The 26444-nt window shown below is 37.0% G+C and overlaps 2 protein-coding genes and 1 long non-coding RNA gene across 3 annotated transcripts; 2 read left to right on the forward strand and 1 right to left on the reverse strand.

Annotated features, from left to right (window-relative positions):
* Positions 1 to 826: 826 nt before the first annotated feature.
* LOC111423281 (protein 5NUC-like) lies at positions 827 to 2589 on the forward strand. Its single transcript, XM_071196004.1, has 2 exons — positions 827 to 1168; positions 1222 to 2589. Exons 1-2 carry the CDS (start codon positions 866 to 868, stop codon positions 2587 to 2589), a joined length of 1671 nt encoding a protein of 556 aa, XP_071052105.1. The 5' UTR covers positions 827 to 865.
* Positions 2590 to 6638: 4049 nt separating this feature from the next.
* On the forward strand, positions 6639 to 16182 carry LOC111413968 (snake venom 5'-nucleotidase-like). The gene is made up of 5 exons (XM_071196005.1): positions 6639 to 6945; positions 6999 to 7636; positions 7691 to 8394; positions 13600 to 13723; positions 14963 to 16182. The coding sequence occupies exons 1-5, from the start codon at positions 6646 to 6648 to the stop codon at positions 15723 to 15725; spliced, it is 2529 nt and encodes an 842-aa protein (XP_071052106.1). The 5' UTR covers positions 6639 to 6645; the 3' UTR covers positions 15726 to 16182.
* Positions 16183 to 17626: 1444 nt separating this feature from the next.
* Positions 17627 to 20016, reverse strand: LOC139429865 (uncharacterized). The gene is made up of 2 exons (XR_011640449.1): positions 18016 to 20016; positions 17627 to 17960 (listed from the first exon to the last, which is right to left on the reverse strand). It is a non-coding gene; the product is annotated as an uncharacterized lncRNA (long non-coding RNA).
* Positions 20017 to 26444: the final 6428 nt, after the last annotated feature.

Raw genomic sequence — 26444 nt, forward strand, 5'->3', positions numbered from 1 at the left:
GTATCTCTCGTATAAATCTAGAATTGAGCGTATTCAATCTAAATTCCTCAAATACCTTTGTTTTAAATTTTCCATTCAATACATTGATTACGAATCAACTTGCACTTGTTTTCGTATGTTAACCCTCAACCAGCGTCGCTTTTGTGGGGATATATTATATTTTTACAAACTTTTGAACAACAAGTGTGATTCTCCAATGCTTGTTGGTTCTATATGTGTTCACGTTCCTCCGAGATTACTTCGCTTTGATTTTCTATTTATGACACCTACTCCTAGAACCAATGCCTGTCAAAACTCTCCTTTATTGAGAATGGCAAGATCGGCAAATCGTGTTAACATAGATCTGTTTCAGCATTCTTTCTATGCATTTAAAAAACTGCTCTTTGCTGCAGTTGGTGTGTTGCCTCGAGCGTTCATTTGATATATGATATATTTATATCACCTAAACTTAGTTTTAGTTTTTTTTCCTTTTGAATCCCTTTTGTACTATTAATGTTAATTCATTATTATTATTATTGTGAACTGTAATTCTATTTTATTTGTATACAATTGGTTGTTTGTGGTACAGTATTATTGGGTTCGACCTGTTTCTGTACCCACATGAAATAAATAAAAAAAAAAAAAAAAATAATAATTTTTTACGCTGGCCAAGTGGGTGGGAAGATGGAAAAGATTCGGAAGAATCCTTTTTATACCAGGAATGTCATTTAATTAAATTAAAGTATCACACCACACTTTTAAATTCAACCAATCACGAACAACGTCATTCTTTAAAACTAAGATTGAAATTTTTGACGTTAAATATGATATAACCCCATAGAAAAAATGATTGTCAAAAATACCTTTTTAAAATCGTTTCAAAAAAATGTTCCCTCATCTTATCCATTTAATTTTCCTGTTGGGTTCAATGAAAGAATTCGGTACGAATAAAACGAGCGATGAGTATAATTTAACGGTTTACCACACGAGTAATATTCAAGGAAGATTCGACGATCAGGAGAAAGGTGGGTTGGCGAAGATTTCGCACTATCTGACCGAAACGAGAGCTAAAAACCAATCATCTCTTTATTTGGACGCAGGAGGTGTTTTCATCGGCACCGAATTATTCTTCGTACACGGCATAAATGTTACATCCGCTGTTATGAACTATTTAAAACCAGACGCGGTGGTAAATAATTACAAAATTATTAATTAAAAATTATTTAATTAATTTTTATGAAGACTTTAGGTTTTAGCGAATTCCATTTGGGACTTGATCGTTTAAAATGGTATCTTGAACAAATTGAGTTTCCCGTTATCGTTTCAAATATTATCTACGACGACCAAACATCTGAGTTTGAAAAGTTGATTGAAACGAAATTAGTTTTGGAAATGGGGGCAAAACAAGTCGGAATTCTTGGATTTATCGACCCCGACGTTAACAAAATCTATAAATTGAAAGAATTAAAATTCGAAGATCCCGTATATGCGATTAAAACCCATTTGGAAGCATTAAAAACGATCGATAAAGTAGATATCGTGATCGTTTTAAGCCATGTAATGAATCATGAATCGGATACTTTTAATTTAGAAGTTATCGCATTAGATGGTGTGAACGCTGTCATTTCCGGTCAATATTTAAAAAATCCCGAAGATGAAAATGTTATTTGTTATCACGCACAATTTTTTAAGAATAACACTGCGATGCCTGATGGATGTTTTGCGACAAATTTAGGATTTTTTGAAATAAATATAAAGGATGATGAAGTTTTTACTGAAGTTTATGAGGTTGCTTTAAGTAAAGTAGATGAAAAATATACTGAAATGATCCAACCCTTTGTAGATAACGTAACAGAATTTAACGAAGAAATTATAGGGACGAGTAAAGTTTTTTTAGACGGCGAAAACTGTTGGAAACAAGAATGCAACTTTGGAAATTTATTGGCAGACTCAATGATTTATTATCGCTCAATTCGTTATAAAGGTTTAGATTGGTCCGATACCCCAATCGCGATAATAAACGCGCGCTCATTAAAACAAAGTATAAACACCACTTCGCATAATTATAAATTAAGAAAAATCGACATCCTTTCATCGATTTCCAACAACGAAATATTATATTTAATCGAATTAGAAGGTGTATATCTAAGAGAAATTTTAAATTATGGTTTAACAATGTTAAAATCGGACTCGATCAAAGAAGAAAAAGAAATGAATCAAAAATATTTATCCGTATCCGGAATTTATGCAATTTATGATTACAATCATACGGAGTCAATTTTAGTCAGATGCGCGCATTGCCGAGTACCAAAATACTCGGATATCACGTCAAATATGATTTATAAGATCATAACGAGTCAATTTATGGCTTTAGGAGGAGATGGATACACGCAACTTGCAATTAATGCGAGAACCATCAAACCGATGTACGCATCAAATTTGGCCTTAAATTTGATTGAGTACATTCAAAGTAGAAAGGATATTTTTCCCGAGGTTCAAGAACGAATCACTTTTATTGAGTATACTGAGGATTCTAGTCGTTTTAGTACGATTATTTCAGTGGTTTTATTGTTGTGTTTATTGTTAATAAATTTTTTATTATATTTTTAATTATGATGTGATTTTTTTATCAATTTAAAGATCGATTTCTAATTATTAAAAAAATATGTGTATAGTAGAAACCACGAGAGCTGGCAGTGACTTGACGTTTAAAAATGGTATGAATCAAGATATGGACGTACGACTTAGATTATTTCACCACATACATTTAAATGTATGTTGGGTTAGTAATGGAGATTATATGTCAAACATTGTCAAATTTAGGAAAAGTTAAGAGCGAAAAATCGTTAATATTAATTTATAATAAAATGTATGTAATTATTTATTTATTTATCGAATACTCTAAAAGGTTATCCGTCCAATCGGAACAGATGGTGCGTCCCAGACAGTACGTCGCGCCTTTATCTTGCCTACATAAAGAAATAAGGCGCGACGTCCTGTCTGGGACGCACCATCTGTTCCGATTGGCCGGAACCCTCGTCACCCCGCAGAGCTTATTTCTGTTTATTTTTAATTTGTAATTACATTAAATCGCTCTTAAAAAAATAGACATTATTTGACATATTTTGGTCAAATCCGAGAGGAAATCCACCCAACCGTTTTCGACATAACGGCGTCTTACTAAACCGCGAAACTGTATGAAATATCGAAAAAATAAAATATGCCACTCATTGAGAACATATCAGACTACTCCCTGTTCAAAATTAAAATTTTTTCGTACGATAATTTTCGAGAAAAAAAATCGCAAAGTTGATAAAGTTGCCAATTCCGTAAAAAATCGGGTAAATTTTTCATTTAACTCGCGGTAAAAAGAAAACCGTGGATCCGAAAATTTTCAGATTAACATAAGTTACGTAGAAATGTTCAGTGATTACAACAAACTTTGTTGCAATTTTTTTTATGGAGCGGTTGCGAAGATATCGGTCTATAAAGTGAGGGGCCTTGACTTTTTGCACGGATAGTAGTCTTCTGCCAAAGTTATGTATGTTTTCTCCAAAATATTTTATCTTTCTTTTGCAGTATTTAGACCTGTTAGTAGTATCTAGTCTTCAGAAAGCAGTATTTAGTCTTCTAGAAGCAGTATCTAGTCTTTTGCCAAAGTTATGTATGTTTTCTCCAAAATATTTTATCTTTCTTTTGCAGTATTTAGACCTGTTAGTAGTATATATTCTTCAGAAAGCAGTATTTAGTCTCCACAAAGCAATTTTAGTCTTTAGAAGGCAGTATTTAGTGTTCTAGACGCTGTATTTAGACCTGTCGGAAGTATATAGTCTTCAGAAAGCAGTATTTAGTCTTTTAGAAGCAGTATCTAGTCTTCTGACAACGTTATATATGTTTTCTCCAACAATATCTTATCTTTCTTTTGCAGTACTTAGACCTGTCAGCAGTATCTAGTCTTCAGTAAGCAGTATTTAGTCTCCACAAAGCAATTTTAGTCTTCAGAAAGCAGTATCTAATCTTCTGCCAACGTTATGTATGTTTTGTTCTTCATACTGACAGCTACTTCTTTCTGGGGGTATAGACCATCATCGTTTTGGGAGCCTCTTATTATCTATATGGATCTTGTACCACCCGGTACCTCATTTCTAAAGCTGTTACTTTGCTTTTGTGCTTATCCTGCATTGGCAAAGTTTCCGCATTGGTGATTTCCTGTCCTGTGCAATAACAAGACAAGTCCATTGGCTTCTTGTTCATATAATAAATTTTTTGTTTTCTCTGATTAGTAATTTCAGACTTCATGTGGACTCCTGTTTTTTTGCTGAAGTCTAGTTTATAACTATTGCAATTTCAGACTTTGCGCACTATTTCAGACAATAAACGCAGAACATTCAAAGATCAATGGATTTTTCAATATTTCTTGAGGCAACGGGAGAAGTGAGGGGAAAGTTGTTGGAAGCGCTGAATAAAGTTTGGGAAGGGGAAGGGTTTCCGATTGGATGGAGGACGGCGATAATAAGCCCCTTGTACAAGAAGGGAGTGAAGGGAGTAGTGGAAAGTTATAGGGAAATTAGCTTAATGGACTCGGCGTACAAGATATATGCGAAGGTGCTGCTGCAGAGGTTGGAGGAAGAGATGGAAGAGAAAGGGATCTTACCGGACGGACAGGCAGGATTTAGAAAGGGAAGGGGCGCGATAGATAACGTGTACATATTGAAGCACTTGGTGGATAAAGAACTGGAAGGGAATGGAGGGAAGCTTTACGCCCTATTCATAGATCTAAAGGCAGCGTTTGATAAGGTGAATAGAGGGAAGTTATGGGAGGATATGAGGAGGAGAGGGATTACTGGTGGGACAATAAACAGGGTGAGGGAGATATACGCAGAGACGATAGCTAGGGTAAAGGTGGGGGACGAGTTAACGGATAGGTTCTGGACAACGAACTTAGTCCCGCTCTGTTTGCCTTGTATACCGCAGACATGGAAGACAGATTGACCGGTGGGCAGATGGGAGGTGTGGTTGTAGGGAGGAGGAAGGTGCATTCACTGGCTTACGCGGACGATTTGGTGGTAGTGGCGAGAGAGGCGAAGGAGATGAAGGCGATGATGCGGAGTTTGGAGAGTTATTTTAGGGGGAAGGCTCTGGAGGTGAATGTAGGAAAGACAAAGGTTATGAAGTTCTGTAAAGGGGGTAGAAGGAAGAGCGAAGACTGGAGGTGGGAAGGGAAGGAGATAGAGGAGGTGAGGGAGTACACATATTTGGGGTACAGCTTTAGAGAGGACAACAAGGAAGGCGCGCGTGTGAGGGCAATGGCAAAGAAGGCGAATAAGGTGATGGGGCAGGTCTGGTGGTGGGGAGAGAGATTATTTGGAAGGGATATGGGAAAAAGGAGGATGATATTCGAGTGCTTGATTAGAAATATTATGATGTACGGGGCGGAGCTTTGGGGGTGGAAAGAGCAAGGGCTGTTGGAAGGCGTACAGGCTAGGTACTGGAGATGGGTTTTGGGGTTGGCAAAAGAGACGCCGGAGTACATAGTCAGAGAAGAGGTGAAGGTTGATAAGTTAAGAGTGGAGGCGGGTAAAAGGGCGGTACGTTTTGAGGAGAGGGTTGAAGGGAGGTCTCAATGTAAAATTTTGGGGGAGTGCTGGAAAGAGATTAAGGCAGGGAAAGGGGGTTACGGGCAACGAGGGAGGGAGGAATATTTCAGAAGGGTGGGGTACTCAGTGAAAGCGATAGATGATAGAAGGAGTGAAGGGATTGAGATGTGGAAAGAGCTGGAGAGCAGGGACAGAGATGTACAGAGGCAAGAAAGAAGGGGGCAGATAAGGGAGAGCAGGTACAACCCTAAGTACGAGGAAATAATAACGGAGGGATTGCCGAAGTACCTGTCGGTGGAGGGAGATGAGGAGGGGAAGAGGATGGTGGCAAGATTCAGATGCGGCAATGAGGAGAGAGCGAATAGGTATTGGATGAGAGGGGTTGTAGGCTATGTGGGGGGGAGTGGGAGTCGTTGGAGCACCTACTGAGGGAGTGTGACGAGCTAAGAGAGGAGGTGATCGGCTGGAAGCAGGTGCTGGGGGAGGGGGCAGAGGGAAGAGAATGGATGAGGGAGGTGGTGGCGACTAGGCAGCGTAGGGAGATGCGGGGAGGAGATGGGGAGGGGTAGGATAGGAAATAAAATGTATTGTATTGTAATGTGATATATGTAATTGCAGTATGGTTAAAATTTAATTGTTTGTGGAATGTATTGCTGATTTGGTACCAATAAACTTATTAATATTTCTTGATTAAGTCTGGTATTTAATTACCAGCAGTAGTGGTGTTTAATTAAAAATTTGAAGGTATGAATCGGTTTTTTTTTCTATTGTTATGATATCCAAGCTGTTTACAACGATATCTGTTTTACCAACATTCTTACGAACCTTATTTTTCGTTTTTAATCCCACTTTTTATATATTTTACTTTGACGTAAATACATTTTGAGACAATTTGAACTTTTTTCATTAACATTACAACTAACTTGTTATTAATTATTATATTAGTATCAAGTACATCTATTCTGTAATAGATGGCGCGTTAATTTTTAGATAATAAGACCATTAGATCAAATATCATTTTGACAATTTAAAATAAACGAATTTTGACAGTTCAAATTTTAAAAAAATAATGAACGCTATAAAATTAATAATTTTATTTAACATTTTTAGAATTAATTTATCAAAAACGATTCTTTTAACGATTTTACACAGCAACGATATCCACGGTAATTTCGCCGGTGATGATGACGGATTTGGAGGGATTCCAAAAACGTTGCATTTAGTGACACAAATAAAATCGACTTCAACGGAAGATAACCCAATAATTTACTTAAACGCGGGTGATATTTTCACGGGAACCATCTGGTATAGCATCCATAGAACGAATATAGCAGCCGATTTTGTTAAATTAATGCGAGCAGATGCTTTTGTAAAAAAAGAATTAGTGTTTTTAAAAATTTCTTAAAACATTTTCGATTTTAGGCGCTAGGTAATCACGAATTTGATGAAGGTCTCGATGGGTTGGAGAATTTTTGCGATAAAATCAATCAATCCTTGTTATGTGCAAACGGAGATTTCTCACAAGAAGTGAATATAAAGAGATGTATCCAACCAAGCGTGATAATAACCCCGAATAATAGCAAATTAAAAATTGGAGTTATTGGTTACATAAATTCTAAAACCGGTTCGTTAACGAAAGTGGGAAAAATTAAATTTTCCGATGAAATCGAAGCTGTGAGGAAAGAAGTTGATGTTTTAAAATCGAAAGGGGTTAAAATAATCATCGCTTTGGGTCATTCTGGAATTGAGACTGATAAAAAAATCGCGCGAGTTATCGATGGTGTTGATGTCGTCGTTGGGGGGCATTCCCACACTTTTTTATACACCGGGGATCCCCCTACTAATGATGTAGCCTACGGCGATTATCCGGTTGTAATTCAAAATTTAAATGGAGCGCAAATTCCCGTTGTTCAAGTAGGATACGGTGGAAAATATTTGGGGATTTTAAACCTCACCTTGGATTTAGAAGGAAATGTTTTGGAATTTATTGGCAAGCCTGTATTGCTTGATGATAAAATCCCGGATGATAAAGAAGCTGTGGAATTATTAAACATTTATAGGTAACTATAAAAATCATTAATCATCACCAATCTTATTCCCCAAAAACAAATTAGACCAGGAGTTGAATCGTTATTAAACGAAGCGATTGGAAAAAGCAGAGTTTATCTGCAAGGTGGATTATTTTGCCGCAGATTAGAATGCAACTTAGGCAACTTATTAACAGACGCAATGATCTTATACAAAGCCGATTTAAATAATGGCCCATTTTGGACTGACACCCCCATCGCTGTCATAAACGGGGGTTCAATAAGAAACAGCATAAACGCTTCTAAATTCGGAGGAATCGTCACTAAAGCAGATTTATTAGCAGCACTCCCGTTTTCCAACCAATTAATCACAATCACATTAAACTCGACGAGTCTTACAAAAATGTTAGAAATTTCTGTTAGCTCAAACGGCGAAACGTCATTTGGAGAATTTTTACAAGTATCCGGATTAAAAGTGATTTATAATCTGCTTAAACCGTCATTTAACCGCGTCGATAAGGTGTTGATTCGATGCGCGAATTGCGATGTGCCCCGCTACGAAGCAATACGAAATGATGGGATTTATAGGGTTCTAACCTCGAAATATTTAGCGATGGGAGGTGATGGTTACGACGTTTTGAAAGATACAGCCGATTTAATCGAAGAAAATGAAACGATAAACGAAGTATTAATTAAATACTTAGAAAGTAATGCGATTAATACTAGTTTAGAAGATAGAGTTCGAACGAAACGAAGAACGCATAGTAAAAGAATTCTTGGTGTCAAGGACGGTAGAATTTAATTGTAAGAGGACTGCTATATAGTAGTGATGGGCATAATCGAATGACCATAATCGATTATACACGATCATTTGAGATATCGATTATTCTAAAAAATAATAGATTTGGAATTTACCGACTTCTCCGATTGTCTCATTTTAATATTTAAATTAAATAGAGCCTCAAATGATTAGTAGAATCCACGCTTTATGTTTGTATTCATTACTAGTTGTTTAAGATGAAGTAAAAAGTCAGTCAAAATACATATTTCAAAGAAAATATTTATCGCACTACATATTACTATTTAAAAAAATAATTGCTTAACCTAGTCCTTCCGTCCTTTGTTAACTCGCCTGCTTTTGAGAATACCCTCTCAGATGGCACTGATGTTGCTGGCACGCAGAGATACTTATTTGCAAATTAATATAGTTCCGGGAACATCTCCTTCTTGGACTCCCAAAAGTCTAAAGGATTCAGCTTCCTATCTACCGATGGTAGGTCTAGGTACTGCTTCATTTGTGCTTCGGCAGAATGTGTCGCTGAATTCCTGCTTAGCCTTTATATCAAAATGTTCCCAAAGTAAACTAGCTTGGTTGTTCTCGCTTTAATATTTAAATTAAATAGAGCCTCAAATGATTAGTAGAATCCACGTTTTATGATTGTATTCATTACTAGTTGTTTAATATGAAATAAAAAGTCAGTCAAAATACATATTTCAAAGAAAATATTTATCGCACTACATATTACTATTTAAAAAGATGATTGCTTAACCTAGTCCTTCCGTCCTTTGTTATCTCGCCTGCTTTTGAGAATACCCTCTCAGATGGCACTGATGTTGCTGGCACGCAGAGATACTTATTTGCAAATTAATATAGTTCCGGGAACATCTCCTTCTTAGACTCCCAAAAGTCTAAAGGATTCAGCTTCCTATCTACCGATGGTAGGTCTAGGTACTGCTTCATTTGTGCTTCGGCAGAATGTGTCGCTGAATTCCTGCTTAGCCTTTATGTCAAAATGCTCCCAAAGTAAACTAGCTTGGTTGTTCTCGCTTTAATATTTAAATTAAATAGAGACTCAAATGATTAGTAGAATCCACGTTTTATGATTGTATTCATTACTAGTTGTTTAATATGAAGTAAAAAGTCAGTCAAAATACATATTTCAAAGAAAATATTTATCGCACTACATATTACTATTTAAAAAGATGATTGCTTAACCTAGTCCTTCCGTCCTTTGTTATCTCGCCTGCTTTTGAGAATACCCTCTCAGATGGCACTGATGTTGCTGGCACGCAGAGATACTTATTTGCAAGTTTATATAGTTCCGGGAACATCTCCTTCTTGGACTCCCAAAAGTCTAAAGGATTCAGCTTCCTATCTACCAATGGTAGGTCTAGGTACTGCTTCATTTGTGCTTCGGCAGAATGTGTCGCTGAATTCCTGCTTAGCCTTTATATCAAAATGCTCCCAAAGTAAACTAGCTTGGTTGTTCTTGCTGGAATCTAAAATTTATATTCAAATATACTCTATTATCGAAGTATTGCAATAACAAACAAAAAAAAAACTTTTAACGAAAATGAGTACAAGATATTTCAGAATTTGGAGTTTCTAGATGCTGAGTGATAGTCACAATCAAATCCTCTACTTCTTCTGTAATCCATTTAAGGGCTTGATTACCATTTATTACCTTATCGAAGGCCAATATCTTTAATCTGGGGTCCTTTGCACAAATTTTTGAAGATTCAACATCATGAAAATTAGTTTGCAATATCTTTCCCGTGGATGTTATTGGTTGTGCATTCTCAACAGCGTGTTGGACACCACGAATTAAGGGGATGATAATGGACAATGTTATATATTTTTCTCCCGACAACTCGGAAGTCATAGCTTCAATAGGTTTTAAAATACATATGCAGTCTTTAATTAGTGCCCAGTCTTTCGATGACAAAAGTTGGGCATTGCTGCTGACAACAGAACTTTTAATTCCTCTAATCTTTGCATCATCGCCAAGCAAGAATTCCATCTTGTTGAAACGTCTTGTTTCACTTTTAGCAGAGGAAGTTTCCTTTGATCCTGCATTTTGGCCAGTTCACCAGATGCTACAGTGCTTCTTTTAAAGTGTCTCACAATATTTTTGCATTTCTCGAGCAATTGCTGTAGATCGGCATGTTTGAGGGCGTCCATAGTATATAGGTTCAGCGTATGTGCTATACAGGGTTAGTGAGTCTTATTGAGATGAACAGTGATAGCGTTTCTCATATTTAAAGCGTTATCTGTTACAATACAGTAAACTTTTTCAAAGATATCCCAACTTATTTTATTCCCTTGTAAAATAATCGATTAATAATAAAATAATCGATTATTCATATATCTCGATTATGCCCATCACTACTATATACAGTTCGGGACCAGGTGCACCTCGAATTAATGACGTCACGCATTGGTAGGCAGCTACTATTTCATACATAATTAGCAAAATGCTTAATTTATTCTATTAGTGTTTTATAATGTTGTTAATTTGAAACTTAATAAGGACATAAGATAATATATTATAGTTTCACACCTGAACAGTCGATGTTACAACGCCTCGGCCAAATAAAGTGAAATGTATAACCAATGCTGCATGATGTTGATCGATTAAGCTGAGGTCATTTGCGGACGAGGTGCTACAATTAATGCTATATTACCATAAAACTGACACAATTTGTTAGAAGGACAAAATTAAATCACTCTCACTTACTTTACTTGATTTATTTAAATTGTGATCCTTTTTCGCGGGTAACAACTCGACACGTGTGTCCCTTTCGATCTCTCACTAACGACATCTATGAACGAGAGTCGCAACATAACTCCCGCCTTGAAAGAGTTATCTTTCAAAAAATAAAAAAATAGTACATAAAGAAACTTAAGAACATATAGAACATAAGAACAGGATCTGGACCAGGATGGAGTTCTTCTATTCTTCTTGTTCTCCACTGCATTGGGGGGTGGTTGTCATCTTTAAGCAGAACTTCCAACTTTGACAAGATCTTCTCGGTCGAATCTCCACTTCGTCCTTTGTTGTAGAGTATGCACATACTTCAATGACCACCTTTTCCAAAATGATTGGTGTAATTTTTAGAGTTGTTCGTAATTTGTTAATCGGTTTGCAGGAATTTATACTTCCCAATAAGGCCGTGCCAATCCAAAAATGTCCTGGAGTCAATAATTCCAAATCTTGAGGGTCAGAGGATAAAGGAAGTGAAGGTCTTGAGTTTACGATTGACTCAATTTGGATTAAAACTGTGGGAAAGGTCTCATAGCTTAGTCTTTCATCACCAATTGTTCCCATCAAATGATACTTAATCCGTTTAAACGCAGCTTCTCAAATCCCACCAAAGTGAGCACTTCTTGCGGGAATGAGTACTCACACAGTACTTAGACCCCAACTGTGCATCCTCCCAACACTCTCTCCGGTTAAATCAACCAGCCTAAGGAGTTATCAAAGGCTAGGATACAGCCTTTCCGTAGTAGGGCATTCTTCCCCGAACACTCTTAATCTGAGGTCCTTGAGGGTTAGTCACACAAGATGTAATACACCATCTCGTCGTCTTGTTCACAAGCACGACACAGAGGGTTGTCAACAGACTTTATGTTATAAAGGTGTTTGTTTACCTTACAGTGACCTGTAATAAGTCCCGTAATAATTTCTGTGCTGCGTCAGCTGAGGGATAAAATAATAACCGCTTAGCTAACTGGCACCTTTTAACTCTATCTCACCAGTCAAGGAACTTTTTGCGAGTTAGGCTTTTGATTAACTCAATATGAGATATCATAGAAGGGACAACTGTTGGCAAAGGGGAACAGGGCACTTTCCCAGCAGCCCTTTTTGCCAGCCTATCGGCGTGTTTATTCCCCGAGTGAGTCGAGTGTCCCTTTATCCACTGCAGTGTGACACTGTTTAGTATTGCCGCCTCTTCAAACGCCAAATAACAATCCATAATCAGTGCAAAGCTAGCTAAGTCTTCTATTAAATTCTTAGCCCCTTTAAAATTAGTAGAATTATCGGAATATAAGCATCGACACAAACCTCGTCTACCCACAAACCTTTTAAATGTATTCAGAAATGTGTCAGATTTCATGTCAGAACTCTAAATGTAATGTCTTCGTAGCCAAACAAACAAATAAACAAACGTAGGACTTAATAAACCTTCGGTTTCTTAATTTACCATCCTTGATTAGTATAGGACCTGCATAATCCACACCTACATCCGTAAATGGTATTGTTCGTTCTTTGGGCAACATATCCATCTTTGGAAAAATCAATCCAGGTTGTACTCGAAAACAAATTGTGCATGAACGTAATATCTTTTTAATCACATTTTTCGGCCAATATTTAAGTCTTATAATTGAAAGAAGAGTTTGAACTGGCGTTGCTGTTGGCGCATGTAAATTTTCCAAATGTTTATGACGAATGATTAATTCAGTTAACTTGTTTAGAGGGTAAAATTATTTGATTATTTGATATGTGTTTGCCAATCTACCACCTACTCTCAAAAGACCATCTTCGTCTAAGAATGGATCTAAAGTTTTCAACTTACTGGTCAGTTTAATTTTAAATTAGATATATCGTCATTAAATTCTTGAGCTAATTTGACCAATAACTTTTTACTCTTCTCCAATTCCTCAATAGTCAAAACTCCTCGGTTTTTTGTGTCCTTATTTTCAGAACAATTTGATTTAAAACGCAACCTCTGCAACTTCGACCAACTAGAATATCTATTAAAAATTGGTGCGACATTAGTGTTTTGGGTTATCATTAAATTCGTAGTTTTCAATTCAGGAATTTCTTCTGTCATCTCGGCAGGCATCTCCAACCAATGTGGTTCGTGCCACCAACTGTTTTCTTTGATACTTTTTGAATCGGTTCCTCTAGAAATCAGGTCGGCTGGGTTATCCTTTGATGACATATGCAACCAATTGTCAGTGTCAAACAATTTTTGAATCAGAAAAATACCACGTCTTATCTATGGGTACATTTAAAGCTTCTTTTACTGATGTTATTAACTTTACCAATAATGCTGCAGCAGCTAATTCTAAACGAGCAGTTCTGCCTTTGACATCGCCAGGGAAATCAGAGAAAGCGGAGACAACATAAGTGAAATAGCTGTCATAACAAAGATTCTAAGTACACTACCAAGTAAATATAGAACTTTTAGACAAGCTTGGTTGTTTGTAGATGAAACAAAACAAACTCTTCAAAATTTATCGTCAAGGTTGATTGATGAAGAAGCCAACCTTGCCGCAACAGAAACTGCCGAACACGCCTTAGCTGCAACCTCCAATAAAAAACCAGAAAAGAAGTTTGATAAAAAGAAAATTACCTGTTACAATTGTAGGCAAAAAGGTCATTTTGCCAACCATTGCAAAAACAAAGCATCAAAGCAGGAAACTGCAAGCAATTCGAAAAATTTTGGAGCTTTCAATTCAGCTGTAGATCTAAAATTGCAAGACGTCCTGCGAAAAACAAGATAATTTAAGTATAAAACTTGGTAATGGAGAACAGTTGATGGTAAAAGGTATTGGAAGAGTGAACATAGAGTGCTCTTTGCTAATTGGATCTACCTGGAGGAGATGAGTAATGAACGATGTATGGTATGTTCCGAAATGAAGCTAAAATAAATATGGTAAAAGCCGTTGCGAACAGAATTGTTATAAATCTGTACAAATTAGCAATCCGAACTATAATTCCAGAAATTAACTTCCTCAACTTCTTTAAAAACTTGGCATGAACGTTTAGGCCATGCCAAAAACCAGGAGAGTTCATACATACGGACTTGTATGGTCCCATGTCCGTTCCCTCCGTAAATGGACATCTGTACTTTGTTCTATTTAAAGATCACGTTACTGGCTTTAGGAAAGTGTACTTCATGAAACACAAATCTGATATATTTCATCATTTCAAAACATTCGTACAATATTGTGGAAAGTTTGAATACAGATTCAAAACTATTCGTGCTGACAATGGCAAAGAGTACACAAACGAGCAGTTTCAAGATTTCTTAATGTTAAGTGAATAGAGTTTGAAACATGTTCACCTTATTGTCATGAACAAAAGTGTAAAGCGGAGAGAGAACATAGAACAATAGTAGAAAGTGCTCGTTCTATGACATATACAAAAGATTTGCCGACTTAGCTGTGGGCAGAAGCTGTGAATGCAGCTGTATACATTCTGAACAGTACAACAAACAAAAGAAACCCGAATATAACACCATACAAGCTATGGACGGGAAGAATGGTTTTTTTGGATCACTTGAAAGTATATGGAAGTACCGCCTACATGCACGTTCCAGACAACTTAAGAAAAGTGATAAGAAATGTGTCATTTGATGAAGATCAACCAGCTCCGAAGACAAGACAATATACTGTCTTAAACATAGAAGATGATATTTTCGATGACGAGGTAAATGACAACAATTTACCAATTCTACCGTCCTTGGATCTCAAGAAGAAAATGTATTTATTTAGTAATATTAATTTTATTTATAATTAAATAAATATTAATTAACAATTAAAAAATTTCATTCCCATTTTAATTTCAGATCAAACATAACAAATTTAAAAAATGAAGTGTTAGGAATCAGCCGAGTTTTCCTTCAAGGTGGTTATTACTGCCGCTTAAACGAGTGTAATTTTGGTAACTTAATGACAGACGCGTTTTGTGAATACAAAGCAGATAAATTTGTCGGATCAAATTTGTATTGGACCGATTCCCCGATCGCTTTAGTCAACGCGGGTACATTCTCAGCCAGCATAAATTGCACCAAACAAGAAGGAAACATAACAATCGCCGATTTATACGCAGCTTTACCATTCGGAGATAAACTGGTTACTTTGCAACTAAACACATCAACGTTACTTCAAATGCTTGAAAATTCCGTAAAATCGAACGGCGAAACAACCTACGGGGAATTTTTACAAGTTTCTGGATTAAAAATTGTTTATGATATGAACAAAAAACCGAATCAACGTGTCGTTAAGGTTATGGTGAGGTGTTCGAAATGTGATGTGCCATATTTCGAGCCGATTAAAAATAATTCGAGTTATACGGTAATAACGAATTCGTTTCTTTCGAAGGGGGGAGATGGGTACGATTTTTTACAATTTAATGATTTCGAACGAACCCACGAGGAAGTTACCGATTTAGATGTGGTTAGAAAATATGTTAGTTTATCTGGAATCGTTCAAGCTAACTTAGAAAATCGAATAACTATTATTGCAAAGAGAAATAACGGAGGAAATTTGGAAAATAATATTTTTTATAACTTAATGCTTATTATTATTATGTTACAAAATCGTGCATAATTGAGTTACCTAATTAATACACTGAAATACATGTTAATGTCATATTAACACAAAGTTAGTGTCAAACAACGTACCTCCTCGGTCGCAAATGGCTTAATACGCTGAAATATAAGTTAATGTAAATATTAAGCCGAGGTCGCTTGCGGCCGAGGCGCTACATTTCATATCATATCAACACAAGGTTGGTGTGAAATAACAAAGCCACAAGCGAACTTGGTTTAATACACTGAAATGCATGATTATACTGTATTGTATGACACTGTATTAAACCGTGATCGCTACACAGTTAATACCATTTGACACTGTAATGTTTATTTTGTAAATAGAAATACAGTGATGACTATAATCCGTTGCTTATATTTAGACTTATACCGAATAAGACGTATAACCAACCTTTCCCATATAAAGTAATGTAAAAATTAATTAAGACACTGTTTGCAAAAAACTTAACTTTATTATAGATTTTTAAAGTTATGATATTAAATTAATTATTTCAGTAATAATTATTAAAACGAAACAAACTGTGGTTAAAACCTTACTACTAAAATACAGGGTTCGGTAAAAGGAAAGATTTAAGGTAGGGTTTGTAGCACGCCGCGAAGTGATGGGGAAGAAAGTAGCAAAAATTACTTTTTGAATACTACATCTGCCAAATGTCCTCCGTTAGAATTTATGCATTCTTGGAGTCATGTCTGAAAGTTTTGCATAAAGAAGCTCTGCAAGCAAGAAGTCGCAGGGGGTTAGGTCGGGGGCTAACTGATTTCAAAGCGATTGAAGGGTACAGGGGAAGAACATACTAAGTCACAAAAATTCATTTAGATTTTGGTGCCATCTGTTAGCGACGACATGACTCTAGCTTTGTATCAAGTCCATATAATGAAATATCAATCCTAGTCCATAGAAATCGGCTTTGAAATTTGAGTGTGCAACGAAAGAACATTCTAAGTCCACCAGGCTTGCATAAATGTGACGTTTGCATCAGATTGCGTCAGTGTGACAAGTTATTTCGTTGTAATGTGTTTGTGCTTGAAGTTTTTATTTTCTTATTGACTTACTGATCGTGTTTAATACAGTGTTAATAATGTCGAGTGAAGACGAAAATAAGACGTTTGTAAGTTTTGGACGAAATACAAAAAAAGGAAAGTTACAGGAAGATTACGTTCTGCTAATAAGAGGTTACGTGTTGCTAGCCATGAGTGTGGTGACAGTTGCTCCTGCAAGCGTTTAAAATGTTTTGAAACAGTGTCCGTTAAAGAAAGAGAACAATCAAAGTGCTTATTTAGCTAGCTTAATTTCAATTAATCAGATAAAACGTAGAAGACCACGAAAAAATGAAGCAGACAGTAACATGCATTTTGTTACAAAGTTAGATTGGTACGTGAAACAGGTGCGATTGAGGTTCCAATATGCAGGAAGGCATTTCTTTCAATTTTTGGGACAACTTCTCAGATCATAAGGACTATCCAACATTCACTCATTACAACAGGAAATCCTCCAATCGACAACAGGGTAAACAACTGACAAACTGTCAGACCAAACAATAGAAAGGATTCATTGCCATATTCAGTCTCTAAAAGGTAGGAAATCACACTATAGCTTGCATGATTCCAAACGTTTATATTTACCTGATGATCTTTCGATTAAAAAATTGCACAATATGTACACTGATATAAATCCAGAAAATCCCGTGTCATACGAATGTTACAGAAACATTGTTAATACCCTGCTACCACTTTTTTCCTGAACTCAACCCGGTCAGCCCAAATCTCAGGGGAAGCAGATTCCTGGTCCACAATTGGACACTAGCCGTAAACTCACCGCTGAGACCTGCCACGACCACGCTAGGTGCCAACCCGACGCCCTCCCGCAGTGGATGGTGAAGGTTAAATGATAGAAGTAAATGTGTTCCCTCTCCTTTATTAAACCTTACAAATCTCATGAATGTAAACAAAAAATTATAAAATTACGGTCGACACAAAAATGTGGTACGTACCATTAATGTTTCACAATTGATAAACGAAACCTTAATAAAATAGATGGTCCAATAAAGAGACAGTGGTTCGTAGTTTCTTCCTCACCTCCCCACACGTGGACGTCACAAATTGGCCCCCCGTTCCCAAGCGTCCGCGTCGTAACCGGCTTCAGGGTTCACTTTTTTTTTCTTCGGCCAGACGGGATTGTTGGTAATATTGTTTTTTAGTTGATACAAAAAAAAAGGGATAGAAAAAAAAAGGCCTAGACGGAAATAAAACACATTAGACAAACATTAACAATAACATCACAACATTACCTCCACTCCGGGAAGCCTGTGTTCAAGGGTGTTAAAAAAGAAGATCGCTATGGCTTGTCGGAAAAATAATCCGGAAAAAAAAGAGATTCCGCTTGAAAATACTTTTTACTTTGTATTCTCACTTTTGTCACAAAAAAAACGTTGGATCCCGATACTTCGGATGAGAAGCCCCAATTGAGATAATTGAGTTTCGGTCTTCACGCCGTTCACTTCTCAGAATCAGCACGCTTTTCGATAATCCACAAGCAATCCGATCTTTTACTGGACACCACCAAGGTTACTCACAAACAGAGGAAGAGACGAAGAAGGAACACATTTTTATACGAAAACACAAGTTATTCATACCAACTCATCCCAAATCAAATAAAAATTACTATTTATTCTGGCAACAACGCCCTCTTACCAACAAAAGGATGAATTGATATGAAAAACAAACAAACATAACCCCACAAATATGTAAACAAGGAAAACAAATCTAAATTCTAATAAAACCGTAACAACCCAATATAATATTTCATTTGGGTATCCAAGAACAGACACCTGCTTGAACTGCGACGAATTCCAGGCTAAGGTGTCATGCCTTCAAAAAGAAAAAGAAAATTGTACACCAGAAGAGTGCATCGCAAAAAAAAGGATATACGGAATACTTAACGAGTTACATTTGAGAAAAGCTAAAATGTTTTATAAGAGGAAAAGATTAGCAAAGAAAAAAGCAAGAAAATCTGCCTCTTATGAATCCATCTACATGGATTTTATGAAGAATCTGCCGGTGCCTAATATTTCAACAAATGACGTATATTATAAACGTCAGTTGTCATTTTATATGTTCAATATCCATGTTCTTTCTACCGCCGAATCTTACTTTTTCACATATGATCAGACCATTGCAAAAAAGGGAGCAGATGATGTGGCCTATATGCTTTACCACGTTTGCAAAAACATTTTGCCACCTGAAGTAAGACACCTTGATATATTTTGCGACAGTTGTGCCGGGCAAAATAAAAATTATACGCTATTCAGATCTCTTCATCACCTTGTTCATGACCTAGATCGTTTCGATACAGTTCAAGTTACGTTTCCAATACACTGTTGGAAATAATTCACGAGCACACCCTGTATAATCTGAACGCGTGTGTCTAGCGCAATAAAATTTGGTATGGAAGTAGTACTAAAGTAGTGTAACTTATTCTCACAAGGAGAGCGGCACAACTCTGCTGGGAGGAGAAACATCAATAGCGAGAGTATCCCCCGTGAGCTTCGCGTACCATCGCTACACGACGTGGCATGGAGTCTATAAGTCGCTGTATTGTAGCAAGAGGGATGGCCAACCATGCCACCTCAACTCGCCTCCATAGCTCCTCAACGTTAGCCGAGGAAGCCGGATAACGTAGAAGTCTCCGACCAGTCATGTCCCAAACATGTTCGATTGGATTCAGATGCGGAAAACGAGCCGGCCTAGGAAACATTCGTATACGGTGCTCTTCCACAAAGGTCTGTACAATACGCCCGATAGCAGACCTGGGCGCCGCCGAACGTAGGGAAGCACAACGGACCGTAGCACCTCATCTACGTATCGTTGACCCGTCATGGTCTGCTATACACGCAGCAGACGTGTACGTTCACCATGTGTAATAGCACCCCATACCATAATGCTCGGTTGTCGATGGATAGGGCATTCTTGCACGCACTGCTCGAGTAGACATCACCACGTCTCCGACGAACTAAAATTCGCGCATCACCGGTGCTCAATTCGAATCTTGCTTCGTCGGAAAACAAAATGTCCCTCTACTCGGCAACCTACTAATGCCTAGCGTCGACCCACTGATGACGTATGCTGCGGTGCTCGGGTGTTACTGGAATCCGCTGTATCGCACGATGCGCGCGCTGTCCACTATCTACCAAACGCCGCCATACAGTTCGCGTAGTAAGTGCGCCTTCCCCTGCCGGTGGCCAAACAGCTCCAAGTTGCCTTGAGGAGGACGCACACGACGCTAAAGCGCTGAGTACAAGAGTGCGATCCTCGTGTGCTGGGGTCACGCAGGGCTATGTCCTACCTCAGACCATTCTCGCCATGCCCGTTGCACTGCCGACAACGACCGGTCGAGACGACACGCAATTTCACAGAACGATACACCCTCAATGTGTATACCCTCAAACATTCCTCGCTCAAACTCGCTTAAGTAACGCGATCGCCCATCCATTGCGCACAGAGTACGATAACAATGTGGTTCCTCGCACCACACCAAAAACGACCGGTATTTTCCATCCACTTCTGTCTCCATAGCGACGGAATGTTCCACTTGGAAGAGCGGCTCAGTCAACAATGCCGCGACGGAACAACTCGAAACTCGCTGAATAAACTCGTCTACAGTAAACCTTTGTGCTCCGCAAATATCATGGATTTACCTTCACGCGTTCAGATTATATAAGGTGTGCTCGTGAATTATGTCCAACAGTGTAGTTACATGGAGTGTGACAAAAATATGGGCCTTATCAACACAAAAGTTAGAATTGAGCAGCCTTCAGAGTGGAATGAACATGTACGAACATCACGCTCAAAACCTTCCCCATTTAGAGTAATCGAATGCGATAGGAGCCTCTTTAAACATTGGAGTAAATACGTTTTGACCACGTCCTACAAAAAAAAGCTTCTTTTCAGACCAGACCCATTATTGAGATTCTCTTTGAAAAACAACATCCACGGACAGTACAGTTACGGGAATCTTATTCTGGGAGCTGGGAATCTCACATTATACTGGACAAGAAGAAGAAGAAGACGAGTGTTGAACAGAACAGAAACCGAGAAGCAGAGGAACCAAAACTACTTTAATTCCGATTCCAAAAAAGAAATTCGATAACATAATGTTTTTAAGTCGCTTCTGCGGACCCGAAGCTAAACTGTTCTACCAAAATCTCAAAATCGTTGACCAAGATAACGATGAAGATGGCGAGGATGTATTTCTAGAGGTAAGTTATTTTATAATAACCTTGAATAATTGCTAATTAGATATCAAGATCTCCATATCAAAAAACAAGACGCTATACTGATTAAAATGTACTATATGTAATCTCTATGTTAACTTTAGTTCTTTCGTTAAAAATATAATTAAAAAAAAACACATATTTTTTGCTTTGGGTCATAATTAGTAATAGACTTCACATAAAAATGATTGCTAAAAATTGTCAACATTGAATTTTCTACAAATTTGAAATTTCAAAAAAAAATGATACTAAGGGTATTTATTAAGGCTAATCTGTTATACTTTCTTATTCAAACTAATTAATAGCATTATCTATATTTAAAAAGTTATAGAATTTTGAACTTTAAACTTCAATTATCTCGCAACTTGACTTTTGTGACTTAGTATGTTTTTCCCCTGTACCCTTCAATTACAGCATTCATTGAAATTCTTGTAGTGTGACTTGTTGCCTCGTCTTGTTGAAAAAGTGTGTCTTCATTCCCTGGAAGGCCTTCAAGTTGTGGTGTGAGATAATTCTGAATCATTGCAACGTATCGTACAGAATTGACTGTAACGGCATTTTCAGCCTCATTTTCAAGAAAATATGGACCGATGATTTGACGAAATCTCACCGTTTTGAAAATAGGCTTTAACTGCGTAGGTCCAACGCTCCATTGTAAACTAAATGACAAATTATGCAGGTCTGGGCAAGTTGGCTACTTTCTTCCACATAATTTCGCGGCGTGCTGCAAACCCTACTTTAAATCTTTCCTTATCACTGCCGGACCCTGTATAAATATAAAAAAAATTTCTATTCTAAAGAAGAAGAACCTCATTCTGGGTTTTTGCTACTTTTCTATCTTCTTTCACTTTACACTAGGATCAGCAAGTTTTATTAAAAATCTGATATTAATCCAAAGAACATTGTGATTCTCCTTTTTTTAGAATTTCTCTAAAATGTGATATTGTCTGGTCTTTCCAAGCGATGCTGTTACTTGTTTGAACATGATTAGGGTGGTATTTTTCTGCAAATTTTTCTCGTCCATCCATTTTGTAAGGATTTCTTTGATTAATGTTGAAGTAACCTCTTCTTCATCTGAGTCAGAAGAGAGTCCTAGTCTGATATTCATCGTTTTCCATTTCCTGTAACTCCTCAGTGGTCAGTTCCTGATTATGTTCTTCCAATAATTCTTCTACATCATCATCACATACATCCAGTTCCATGGATCTGGCCAGGGAACAATCAAGGTTTATATACAGGGTGATTTATAACATACGGAGGAGACTGAATGGGTAGGTACTTGAGGTCAAACTGAAGAGATTTTCTTAATAATGTTTTGTTAAAATCTTAATAGTTACATAGATATCGCATGTTAATTTTTTAAATAAGTTAGCGTCAACTTTTGAGAACCGCTGATATTCACTAAAGAACAATTAAAATACTTGTCAACGCCATCCTCATTTTTGAAGGAGCTGTCAAAGTAGACAATTCAATTGTTTAGTTTTAATACGTAATTTATGAAAAGAAATAATAGATGTTAATTTATGAAACGGATAATAATAATGTTTTAAATGCAAAATTACAAAATCTCTAAAACAAGAAAATAACATAATAATAATAATAATCTCTTTATAACATATGTTCAAAGTGCTGTCCTTGCATTTCGACGCACAACTGCGCACGACGAATCCAATTTAACGATAATCGTGGAAATCGTGGACGTATGTCCTCTGTAGCGGCAATGATGCGATGTCGTAGTTCGTCGATTGTATTAACCATAAAAAAAAGTCCAATGGGTTAAGATCGGGACTACGTGGTGGCCATGGAATAGGTCCACCTCGACCAATCCATTTTTGCCGAAAAGCATTATCGAGGAAATCTCGTACATTACGACTAAAATGTGCAGGACAATCGTCGTGCATAAACCACATCTCACGCGGAATATCTTCCAGGAGTACTGGCAGATTTTCTTGTAAAAACTGTAAATAAGAAGTTCCATTAAGAGTTCCTGGTAATTCGAAAGGTCCTATTAACGTATTGTTCACAATTCCCGCCCTTAGATTCACTCTGAATCGTTGTTGAAAAGAGCCTTGAGGAATAACGTGTGGATTTTCGTCCGACCACACATGGGAATTGTGAACATTTAGAACACCATTCATCCGTTACCAGTATACTGTCCGCAAAATCTGCTTCTCTGTTGGTACGATTTAGTAGCCACTCGCAAAATTGCAACCGCAAAGGATAGTCAGCGGGAGTCAGTCCTTGCACTTTTTGAAAATGATAGGGGTGTAAACCGTTACTTTTCAACGTACGCCAAACAAAATTCTGGGATACCTCGAGTTGGTGAGAAATTTGACGAGTACTCGTGCTTCGATCAGCTTCCACAATTTCTAAAATTTCTTCTTCCACATTCACTCCATGTCTGTTTAGTCTACCGCCACCAAGACCTTTCTTAGGTTGCAAATTTGCTGTCTCTCTTCCCCGCTGGATTAACCGAAGAAAAGTGTTTTCAGAAGGGATCTGTCGATTTGGATATCGTTCTAAATACAGACGTCTTGCGTGTGCAGCGTTTTCTCCAGCGGCTCCATAAATAATACGCATATCTACGTATTCTTCGTTACTGTATATTACCATTGTATTTTTTAATTAGTAAAAATTCTAATTTTGACGTTAAATGACATTGATTATTAAAATTAAATGACATGTCCGTTGCTAGGTAACCAAGTCAACTGGATTGACAGCAATAAAAACATGGTATCAGCGGTTCTCAAAAAACAAACACCAGTTTTTGAATGATTTAACAAATTTTTAAATAGCCGTAACTGCCATATTACAAAGATTTTATTATTGGTGGTAATCAGGCATTGCTTAAGTAACCCCGAAATATTCGCAATTTGAATTTAAACGTAGTGTAATACCGTATATCGTAAGAAATGCTGGGCAATTAATTCAACTTTAATGCTCTATATCTTTGTGATTATTACGTTCTGGTCAAAACATTATTAAGAACATATCTTCAGTTTGGCCCCTAGTACTTGCTCTTTTAATCTGCTCCATATGTTATAAATCACCCTGTATAAAAGGTTGTCTAGGTTCGTACACAACCATACTGCGCATTACGTCACATGTGGAAAATAATACCGCCAAGCAATTCAAATTAAACAAATGCATGGAGCACCACATGGCCATGAGGTTGCGTGCGCAATCCGTGATCGCTTACGTCACGAAACACTCCTCGCCCACAAACTAAAATCAATCAAATCTTAGACAACCTTTAATATATAAACCTTGGGGAACAATATCCTTCACTATAGAGCTCCTAAACTCGACATTTTTGTCGGTTACTGCTTGTGGCTACAAATTTCTCCAAACGGAAGTCATTGTTCTGTGAAAAACTTCCTGCTAAGCTTTATCAATGGCCGATACAACCTGTGCAGTTTTAAAATTATACAACATAATTCTAAAAAACTTCTTAAAAACTGTTCTAAAACCTTCTTTTGTAATGTTGTCGGTATAACCACTCGTTGTCTTCTCATTATACAATTAGATTGCAGAGAAATCTGTCTTGGGGTGATAATTGTTTAGCTGTAATTAAAGCGTTGACTAATTTCTTTAATTTTTCATCGTTAGCTGTAGCGTCCACTAATTGTTTTACAGTAATAGGTGACGTTTCAATCTGTGAAATCTCAAAAACGTCTGGTTCATCAAATATTGTAAGATCTTCTGATTTTATCGGTAATCTGGATAATGATTAGATGTAATTTTATACTTTTCTATTAAATGTCATATCTAAAACCTTGTAAAAACAACGCATAATGTTGCATCCGTGTAACACCGGTAAACCCTTTTCTGATGAAAAGATCTGTAATCAGTAATCATAACAAAACCTCTACCACACAAATATTGATAAAACTTTGTCAATTTGTGAATATTTTTGCTGAGTCTGTATATGCTGTACTTTAACTCTGGCATATCCCTTTACAATAAGAAATAAGTCTTAACAACGTATGTTTTAATTGCAAATTCCCGAAAACCTCTCCAAAATTATCCGTGCCCATTAAACTGTCTACCTCCATTTCCATTGCTTTATCAATAACTAGCAATTTGCTAGCTTCGTTAACATTATTTATGGTACATATTTCTTGTATTTCCTCCTCTTGGTTCTCTATTTCTTCCACTACATTTATATTAGATTTCGAATTTTTAGTTTTAAAACATACTATCTGCAAATACCCCATTCTTTTACAAAAATTACAAGTAAAATTTATTTTATCAGCAACGATAACATTTTTTTACATCACGTTTTGGTTTTACAAACGTTTTGTTTCTTAATCTTAGAATTTAACGAATTTGTATACAAATTGATTTTTTAAAGCTAATTTTAAAAAGTTTCCGCTAATTTTTGTAGTGCGTACAGGAACTCCTGGATAGTTTCTCCTTCTTGTTGTTTCCTGCATTTAACCCGGAACGTCTCAGCAATTTCCGAAGGTGCTGGGTTGTAGAATTGATTTCCTTGTAAGTTTTCTTTTCGGGTTGTTCGGGAGCCAATTTATTATTATAATGTATCATACGCCTCCGAACCCATGTAATGAAGTAAATACGGTACCTTATAGCCATCCTTGAAATGTATTTCCTCTGTATTTATTTCTTTTTTACCCTCGTCGCCAATTTGTTGTATCGGAGGAGATTGTAGTGAAGACAAATATCTTCTTAATTAACGATTAACCAGATAGTAGCATAATTATAACGGTTATTAGAGTGAGGTTAGAATTACTTGCCGTTTCCCCCCACTCTCGCGCCAGACGGAGTCGCCATCTCTTACTCGATCATAACATACACAATTCACACTGCCAATTTCTAACTTCTCCATTCATTCTCATCGACATCAATTCATCTTCTTTCATGTTCACACACTTTGAATGATATATCACTTTTCACAAACGATGTTGTCTCCATAACAAGAAATTTTCTTAGAGCATTTACCGCACGACATATTTTGTCGTATGACGTAGTGGTCGTACAAAGTACCGTCTCTGCCATAAGCAGAGGGTGAGTTAGTACACTAAAATACATGTTTATGTTACTTGTATAATACTGTATTAAGCCGAGGTCATTTGCGGCCGAGCCGCTACACAGTAAATACCATTTGACACCAACTCATGACTGGTAACAAATAACGGTTTCGACTAAAATGTAGGATTTCACTGTATTAAGTCGAGGTTGCCTGCGGGCGAGATGTTACATTAGTAGTATAGCTATGTGCGTTCTAAATCAAAATCCCATAAGATTTAACATTGGGGTTGAAAAGTACTTTTTATCCCCACCACTACCCCCTTTCCAAGGTGTGGCTACGCCCACATTTTAAATTCAACCAATCAGAGCGCAGCATTATCTAAGAAATTTGAATGAGTCAACCAATCAGAGCGCAGCATTCTCCAGCTCCCCCTGCTCCTTAAGGATCGAAGGAT

Source organism: Onthophagus taurus, chromosome 5 (genome assembly GCF_036711975.1).
Source record: "Onthophagus taurus isolate NC chromosome 5, IU_Otau_3.0, whole genome shotgun sequence".
In the NCBI taxonomy this organism is placed as follows: domain Eukaryota; kingdom Metazoa; phylum Arthropoda; class Insecta; order Coleoptera; family Scarabaeidae; genus Onthophagus; species Onthophagus taurus.

Excerpts from the sequence above, each read along its gene's own strand:
- LOC111423281 (XM_071196004.1), top strand. The coding sequence starts at position 866 with ATGTTCCCTCATCTTATCCATTTAATTTTCCTGTTGGGTTCAATGAAA. Across the intron at positions 1,169-1,221 it reads ATTTAAAACCAGACGCGGTG|ACTTTAGGTTTTAGCGAATT; the intron begins GTAAATAATTAC and ends ATTTTTATGAAG.
- LOC111413968 (XM_071196005.1), top strand. The coding sequence starts at position 6,646 with ATGAACGCTATAAAATTAATAATTTTATTTAACATTTTTAGAATTAAT. Across the intron at positions 7,637-7,690 it reads GAATTATTAAACATTTATAG|ACCAGGAGTTGAATCGTTAT; the intron begins GTAACTATAAAA and ends AAAACAAATTAG. Across the intron at positions 13,724-14,962 it reads AATAAAAAACCAGAAAAGAA|ATCAAACATAACAAATTTAA; the intron begins GTTTGATAAAAA and ends TTTTAATTTCAG.